Source organism: Tupaia chinensis, unplaced genomic scaffold (genome assembly GCF_000334495.1).
Source record: "Tupaia chinensis unplaced genomic scaffold, TupChi_1.0 Scaffold000416_1, whole genome shotgun sequence".
NCBI lineage: Eukaryota > Metazoa > Chordata > Mammalia > Scandentia > Tupaiidae > Tupaia > Tupaia belangeri.
In genome coordinates this window covers 982,714-991,697 of record NW_006159921.1, presented here as the reverse complement: position 1 = coordinate 991,697, position 8,984 = coordinate 982,714, and the positions used below count along the sequence as shown (strand labels likewise).

The following is an 8,984-nucleotide window of genomic DNA, read 5'->3' as shown; positions in this document are numbered from 1 at the left end:
AAAAAATCCTCTCAAAAAAAAAAAAAAAAAAAAAACAACCACCAGAATTCTATTTCCTGTGCCTAGGCTGCTGAGTCCTGTAGGAGAAAAATCATGCATGACACTGACTAATACCACTACTAATGAATAGTTGTCAGTTTCAGTAGAGCTTGCAAGTGACTGAAAAGGCTTCATTTATTCCTTGTCAGCTTCCAGTAAAGTTCCTCAGAGAAGAATATTTCAAATTATCACTCTCCAACTCCTTCCTAAACTTCACCATTCTGAATATCATTAAAGGGCTGTCCCTGTGGCATAGTAGTTAAGAGACCCAGATTCCACACGGCCAACTATGGAGTTCGCATACTAGCCCTGGTAGCTTCAAAAACACACCAGGTACATGTGTGTGCAAGTTCCAAATCTGGAAAAGAGGGAGAAATGAAGAAGGGAATGAGGCATGACCAGGTCCCTGGGGGATGTTTTGTCTGCCTCCCTTTCTATCTGGAGAGGGTAAAAACCCAGTGGCAAATTCAAAACATATAGTAACAACCTTGTGACCTAACTGCAGAAAAAAATACAGACTTTGGGACCAGCACATGGCATAATGATTACATTGTCAGACTCCCACGCAGCTTAAAACTCACGCCAGGCATGTGTAGGTCCGTGCCCAATATCCTAAGAGGAGGATGGAGAAGACAGGATTGCAGTGTGGCTATCCCCCTGGGGGGGGTGATTTCTTGCTTTCTGTCTCTCTCTCTGGCAAGTACATGCGCCCTACAGCAAAAAAACTCCCTTAAAAAAAAAAAATATATATATATATAGCCTTTAACATACCCAACTTTTAGCTTTCTTACCTGTCAACTCCACTTTCCTTTTAATCAGTCTATTGAAGGTTAACTGTGCCATCTGACTGCTCCAGTCCAACATCTGTTATTCCCTAAATTTATCAATGTAGTTAATTTTATATTCAACCTCTCTCTCCCTAAAGACTCCTTCGCATAAACATAAAACAGATATCACCTATCTTAAATAGCAGCTATTAAAACAGAAACAAAAAACAAAAAACAAACCTCCCCAAAACCTTCATCTACAATATCTCCGCAACCCTGTATAACTTAAAAATAGCAACCACTTGGGGCCAGTAGGTGGCGTAATGGTTACACTACTGGACTCTCACGTGGTTGACTGCAGTTCAAGTCCCGGACCCAGCAGCTTAAAACTCATGCTAGGTACATGAGTGCGTGCCCCAAATCCCGAGGAGAAGGGATTGCGGTGTTGCCACCCCCCTAGGAAATGATTTCTTGTTTTCTATCTCTCTGTCTCAACACCACCCAAAAAAAAACACTCTTAAAAAAAAAAAAAAAAAAAAAAAAAAAAAAAAAAAGGCAACCACTCATTTTGGTTGTTGTTTAGCTGGGACAAAAATCTAGCAGTCTCCCAAATCAAATGTCATTCTACCTATAGATGCGATGATAAGGTACCTACTAATTTCACTAAAAGGGAAACAGAACACATCTTTTTAAACCCCCAATTCATATGGCTTTGTTTCTAAAATTTACACCACAGCTGTTGCTGTTGTTTTTTTAAGTGAGATTTTTGCTAATAAGGCGCATATGCTTGCCCAAGACACAGACAGACAGAAAGTAAGAAATCACCCCCAGGGTGGATGGCCATGCTATAATCCCTTCTCTATTCTCCTCTCAGGATTTTGGGCACACATACACATGTGCGTGGCGTTGTCGCATTCAGGACTCAAACTGGTTGAGTATGTGTGAGCCAGCGATTATAACCATTATATCAACTGCTGCCCCCCCTTTTTTTTTTGAGAATCTTCCCATTCAACTTTATTTATTTTATTCATCCACTTTAATTTGACCAGAGAAGGACAGAGTGAGATAGAAAGCGATGATAAGTGAGAAAGCAAGCCGCCAGGTCCAGGACCTGAACAGCAGCTGGCTATGTGAGAATCCAGCATCCCCAGTCACCATGCTACCTGTTGGCCCCCAACCACCATGCCAGCTGCTGGCCCCAACCAAGTTTGTTTTACACATGTATCGTTTTCTGTAATAAACCAACTTTTATAACTTTGAAATGCTTTGATTCAATAACTTTTGACATTTAAATATTAACATTTATGGAACAGCAAACATAAATAATGAAAATTAATGAACAAGATTTTCAACACACTGTTCCCCTGTATTATGTGTTAGAAACTGCAACATTTCTTTCATACACAAAGTAGATCTAAAACTAGTCTATTATTACATGATAATCTTCATTCTGAATCTTCTCATCATCTTCATCCTCTTTGGCCTCTCTTACAGAAGCAGTAGTAGGACCACCCTCAAGAAGACTGTCAGAACATGAGCCAGACTTCTTAGTTCGAGTTTCAGGAACATCATCATTTTGGGGGCTAAGATGATTATCTGGTGGTGACAAGTCTCTTGATTTTTGAGTTCGGGACAGCTCAATGGTAAGTCTCTTTAAAAACAAAAACACAAATAGCCATTAGTGATAAGCAATGCTTCACCTGCACAGTAAAAAAATGTTTCAAGTGAGACCAGCAGACGGTGTAGCAGTTATGTTGCTGGACTTCCACATGGCTGATCATGGGCTGATCGAGTCCTGGACCCTGTGGCTTCAAAATCACGCAGGGTGCATGTGTGTGTGAGTCTGAGAACCCGGGAGGAGAATGGAGGAAAAGGGGCTACAGCATGGCTAACCCTCTCCCTCAAGGGTGATTTCTCACTGTCCCTCTCATTGTGTCTGTCTGTCTTTCTCTCTCTGGCAAGTGCTTGTACCGTAAGGCAAAGACCTCTTTTAAAAGTTTTAAGCAAAACAATTTATCCAGATGTTCCTAAAACTATTGCTTAAATCACTTCCATAACCCCTCTTCCTTTTGTTCATTAAAAAAATCTGTGACAAAGATAAACTTTCATTTATTTTCATTCCTGTTTCATATTCAGCCCACGCTATACCAACAATTAGCAAACTATATTATAGTGAATGTAACTTTTTTTTTTTTTTTTGGAGAGGTTTTCGCTATAGGGCACGTGCGCTCACCAGACAGACAAGAGACATAGAGACAGAAAGCGAGAAATCACCCCCCAGGGGGGATGGTCACGCCGCAATCCCTTCTCCTCCAATCTCCTCTCGGGATCTTGGGCACGCACGCACACGCGCCCGGCGTGAGATTTAAGCCACCAGGTCCAAGACGCGAACCGCGGTCGACTACGTCGGAGTCCAGCGACATAGCCATTCCGCTAACTGCTGGTTCCCAATATAGTGAATGTAATTTTGACATAAAAAACCGGGACCAGCAGACAGCATAATGGTTACGTCACTGGACTCCCATATAGTTGACCGTGTCCTGGACCCGGAGGCTTAAAACTCACACGAGATATAAAGTGCATTCATGCCCAAAATCCCAAGAGGAAAATGGAGGAGAAGGCACTGTGGCATAGCCATTTCCCTTGGGGGTGACTTTGTGTTTCTGTCTCTCTGGCAAATGCACGTACCCTATAGCAAAAATTTCTTAAAAAAAAAAAAAAAAAACTAAAAAAGACATATATTGAGCATGTCATCCTCAGCCCTTGTGGCAGAAGGAGAGGCGACCCCCACCCAGCCCATGTCCCAGAAGGAGCCCGAGAGTTCAGCCTCAGGGAGGAGAGGTGGAGGACAGTGACTAAGACGATGATGATGATGAAAAAGAGAAAGGAAAGTCTTATCATGGAAGGCTAGAGGGAAAAGAAAAAAGTAGAGAGGCTGACAATGCAAGTCTCTTCCTTACAAAGAGAGTCATTTACAACTGCTCAAGGAAAGGGGCAGAAACTCTGTGGGATTGAAAGGATACATTTCTTTCTGAGTAAGAAGAAAACAGATGAACTTCGCAATCTACACAAACTGCTTTACAACAGAGCAGGCACAACAGATCAGGCACAGTATCCTCATTAAAGAAGAATATGGACCAGGGACCAGCAGTTAGTGTAATGGCTATGTCACTGGACTCCCATGTAGTCGACCGCAGTTCGAGTCCCGGACCCGGTGGCTTAAACTCACGCTGGGTGCATGTACATGTGTGCCCAAGATCCCGAGATGAGAATGGAGGAGAAGGGATTGCGGTGTGGCCATCTTCCCTCGGGAGTGATTTCTTCCTTTCTGTCTGTCTCTGTCTTTCTGGTGAGCACACACGTTCTATAGCAAAAACTCTCCAGAAACAAAAAAAGAAGAATGTGGATCAGTTCAGTGGCTTTCCATTTGAAAAAGGAAATATCCAATATAAAAAGAAAGAAACATTGAAAAAATTTAGAAATGCCATGTTAAAGAGCATCAGTGAGGTTCTAGATTTGGAGAGATCAGGTGTAAATAGTGAATTAGTGAAGAAGATATTGAATTTCTTAATGCATCCAAAGCCTTCTGGCAAACCATTGCCAAAATCTAAAAAATCCTCTAGCAAAAGCAGTAAAAAGGAATAGAACGGTTCTGGAATGGCAAGGAAAGGTAAGCAAACCAAATGTCCTGAAATTCTGTCAGATGAATCTAGTAGTGATGAAGATTAAAAGAAAAACAAGAGTCTACAGATGATGAAGATAAAAAAAGCGAAGAGGAGCTGACAAAAAAGAAATCTAAAAGAGAAAAATCCAAACAGAAAGCTACTTCTAAAAGTAAAAAAAAAATTTGTAAAAAGTGCTAACATTAAGAAAGCTGATAGCAGTGCCACCAAGAAGAATCAAAACAGTTCTAAAAATGAAAGTGAATCCAGGGATAGTTCAGATGATGAGCCCTTAATTAAAAAGTTGAAGAAACCACCTACAGATGAAGAGTTAAAGGAAACAGTCAAGAAATTACTGGTCGATGCTAACTTAGAGGAAGTCACAATAAAGCATTTTTGCAAAAAGGTATATGAAAATTATCCTGCTTATGATTTCACTGACAGAAAAGAATTCATAAAAACAACTGTTAAAGAGCTAATTTCTTGAAATAGAAGACAGAGAATGATGACTTGTTCCCATATAGATTTGAAGATCTTATTTATTCCATTATACCAGTAAAGAGAATGCATTTCCTTTTCTAAATCCTCATTAAATATTGTGTTGGTAGACCATACTGCTGACCCTTTTATCTTGAGTGTTACACAAATTTGAGTTTGTTGTTTTAAATTGCATTTCTATGCAGTTTTTAGTTTGAACTCTTGCATGGGAATAACTCTTGCTTTATAGTTGTATTTTGTATATTCTGCATTTCTAAGGTCATAGATTTTTGAACTGTTGTGATTTTTAGTGCACTTAATAATAGCTTGCTTAAGATATACTTTTAATCAAGCAGAATAAAAACTATTGTGGCTAGCATTTATACATGCAGAGACTATTGCAGTATTTAGTGTATAAAATATTTTGAATACACGTCTCTCCTGTCAGTGGCAGTGTTCAGTATATTAAAAATACACAGGCTACAGATGTCCAGACAACTAAATTGGGATTTTTCTCTTCTATGTGTCAAATTGTCGGCATGACAAAAGTGACAGATACTATTTTTGTATTTTTAAAAACCTATTTGTTGTATGTAAAGTTTTTTATTTATTTTGTGCAGATCACTTTTTCAACTCACAGAGGCTGGTGTGAGATGTCAAATGTCAGTGTTCAGCCAGGTGGGGTGATGGAGCAGAGAAAGGCAGAGTCTCGTGATGGAACACTGGAGCAGTCCCCTGCTCTGCCTTGAACGTGTCATCAATGTGTATGTAGTGTTAGTGTTAACTCTGCAAGTGAAGTGTCTATGGAGAAATATTATATTAAAGACAGACCAACACATCAAAGCTTCAAAACCTTTGGGAAAGGGTGGGATTGAGTACAAGCACTTTTGGTTTTTTTTATTAAACGCCTTTGTCCATATGAAATGGGAATATTAACACGAAATCTGGCCACCTTCATATTTAGGAATAAAAGCACCAGGTTTGATGCCAAAAGAGAACATGTAGGCAACAGTGGGTTCTTTCACAATGTGTTTCTCAAAAGCATTCATGTAAACTTCAACATTTAAGAAACAATGTATGATGGAATCCGGCTGCTATGTTTTAAATTTTGGCTCTAAATTTTGGCCATTCAGGAACAGGTGATCAAACTATGGATCACTCCCAAATAAGATTAATATTGTCTTTTAAACTGATTGTGATCAGTTCATTATATAATCTGCCTCTGATTTTCAAAATAAAACATGCTACTTTGACAGAATTAGACACTTGCTACCAATTAAATGCTTAAAACTATTTGCATCATAGAACAGAAGCATAAAAATAATATATATTGAATGGCAATTCTCACAGGTTTGACTTGTTTCTTAATATAAGACACTTAGGAGGCGCGACCGGGCCAGCGCTGGGGGAAGGAGCTGCTGAGGAATGCCCAAGAAGTTCCAGGGCGAGAACACCAAGTCGGCAGCGGCCCGGGCACGCAGGGCGGAGGCCAAGGCCGCGGCCGATGCCAAGAAACAGAAGGAGTTGGAGGATGCTTACTGGAAGGATGAGGACAAACACGTCATGAAGAAGGAACAGCGCAAGGTGGGTGGAGAGGCGCCTGGAACAGCTGGAGCGGAAGAAGGAGACGCAGCGCCTGCTGGAAGAGGAGGACTCAAAGCTAAAAGGCGGCAAGGCCCCCCGGGTGGCCGCGCCCAGCAAAGTCACCCGTGCGCAGATCGAGGACACGCTGCGGCGCGACCACCAGCACAAGGAGGCCGCGGACACAGCGGAGAAAGCCAAGAGCCATCTGGAGGTGCCACTGGAGGAGAACGTGAACCGCCGCGTGCTGGAGGAGGGCAGCGTGGAGGCGCGCACCATCGAGGACGCCATAGCGGTGCTCAGCGTGGCGGAGGAGGCAGCGGATAGGCACCCAGAGCGCCGCATGCGCGCAGCCTTCACTGCCTTCGAGGAAGCCCAGCTGCCGAGGCTCAAGCAGGAGAACCCCAACATGCGGCTGTCGCAGCTGAAGCAGCTGCTCAAGAAGGAGTGGCTGCGCTCTCCCGACAACCCCATGAACCAGCGGGCCGTGCCCTTCAATGCCCCCAAGTGAGCCCAGAACTGGGGGAGCCGCCCCGTGGGCGGTCCAGGTCACGATCCCCAAAGGCCCTCCTGCTGCCGAGTCGGCTCAGAGGATTACAGAGAGGTCCCGGGGACCCAGGCGCCTGTCTCGGGGGCTATGTGCCAACACCGGCCAACCCTCTTCCAGCCAGAGGGTCCCTGCTCCCAGTGACACCCCCAAACCCCCGAGCACGTGTGTGTAAAGCCCCGGGGCTGAGCGCCCAATAAAGGTGGTCGGTCCGCAAGGCTGCGGTGAGGCAAAAAAATAAAAAATAAAAAAAAAAGACACTTAGGAAAAAGTCTACTTAATACTTTTGAAGGGAATAAGCAACTAAATGAGAACTGATAACTGGCCTTTGGTTTTAAATGTATAATTTGTTCTTATAAACTTTTTCAATAAATATAGTATAATCCAGTGGTTATCTTTTTAAAAAAAAAAAAAAAGAGAGAAGAAAGTACACAAATATTCATATCTTTCTTCGTCATCTATTACCAACTCTCAGTACTCCAAACTTCCTATCATGTACCAAGCTCCAGTGAGAGAAAAGAAACATTCTTTAAGCAATTTTGTTTACCATTTTAAAATAAAATTTCATTGACTATTATTCATCAGTGCTCATTTAACAATAGTGAGGGTTCAAGATGGAGCAATGACTCCACACGCCCAACTGGATGGTTTGAATCCAGATCCAATGGCTTGAAAAGCACACTGAATACATGTACATGTGTTCCCAAAATCCTGAAAGGAGGGAGAAATGGAAGAGAATGGACTGCTGTGTGACCATGCCCCGTGGGGTAGTTTACACTTTCCCTTTCTCTCCTCTCTAGGGGTGCACAAGTCCTCTAGCAAATTAAAAAAAAAAAAAAGGCAACTTTCAATTGTTTTATGGCTTAAAATCCAGTAAATCTGAGAAATCCACCTGTGGAAAAGAAATAGCCAAAAAAGCACTGAGAGAAACATAAAGAACTTACCCTATGCGACACAACATAATGAGATTATGGAAATGTTCTGTATCTGCAATACGGATACAAGCACTTGAAATGTGGCTACCACTTAGGCACTGAATTTTTAATTTTAAGTTAAATGAATACAGCTGTATGTGTTTAGGGGCTTACTAAGTTAAGTGCAGAACTAAAGACTGAAAGGTTAGGTAAGGGTGAGGAACAGGATAAACAAGATTTTTTTCCTACAAAGTTACTAGCAACAATACCCAAATCTAACCATAGATGTAACAGGCCAAAAGGACAATGTGAAATGCTAAGCCAGAAACAGATGTTATTTCTTACCTCTTTAAGGTTGTTTATTTGCTGGATATAACTAGTCTGCGCAGCTTCCAACTGAGTAATATACCAATGCTGGTCCCGGCATTTTTGAAAGAAAGTTGGTGAACGTACCTGAAACCTTAAAAGAATAACTTCATATGTAAAAATAATTCAAAGAGTAAAATATTACCAACCTAGCCTTGAATGCATAATTACAAATGCTACACCGTTACGGTAAATTTCAAATGAATTCTGAGCTCTTTATAGTCACTGTAGGTACATGTAGTCCACAAATAATAATGACAAAAGTTCTGAAAAGTCGGTCATCTAAACTCAAACTGTACTTTTCTTAAAAACACTCACACATATGCGCGCGCGCGCACACACACACACACACACACACACACACACAAAACACTGTACATCATAGTCAGGATCCTAAATTTACTAGCGCATGCTTATAAAAAATATATATACAGCTCAAATAAATCCTCAAATACAAATTGACCATGAGATGGGAAGAAAAGGACAATACTATTCAGGAAGAAGTAAGATAATGATTTCCTCTTCCAAGGAAAATATATACCTTGCTTTAAGTGCAACCTCCCCTGTTTTATTTTATTTTTTTAGGTTTTTGTCATAGGGTGCTTTCACTCTCTGGAGAGACACAAAAAAG

The 8,984-nt window shown here is 41.4% G+C and overlaps 2 protein-coding genes and 2 pseudogenes across 7 annotated transcripts in view; 2 read left to right on the top strand and 2 right to left on the bottom strand.

The window, feature by feature from the left end:
- Window positions 1-8,984, bottom strand: part of SKA2 (spindle and kinetochore associated complex subunit 2) — a 1,094,818-nt gene that overhangs the window by 988,097 nt on the left and 97,737 nt on the right. The window lies entirely within an intron of this gene.
- Window positions 1-8,984, bottom strand: part of TRIM37 (tripartite motif containing 37) — a 154,210-nt gene that overhangs the window by 81,716 nt on the left and 63,510 nt on the right. For all 6 annotated transcript variants that reach the window (XM_027774239.1, XM_027774241.1, XM_027774240.1 and 3 more), the window contains 2 exons: window positions 8,333-8,447; window positions 2,242-2,457 (listed from right to left, as the gene is read on the bottom strand). In XM_027774239.1, coding sequence (XP_027630040.1) covers window positions 2,242-2,457; window positions 8,333-8,447 — 331 coding nt within the window. The remainder of the gene's footprint in view (window positions 1-2,241; window positions 2,458-8,332; window positions 8,448-8,984) is intronic.
- Window positions 3,554-4,955, top strand: LOC102468497 (protein DEK-like; annotated as a pseudogene).
- Window positions 6,337-7,311, top strand: LOC102468914 (coiled-coil domain-containing protein 124 pseudogene; annotated as a pseudogene).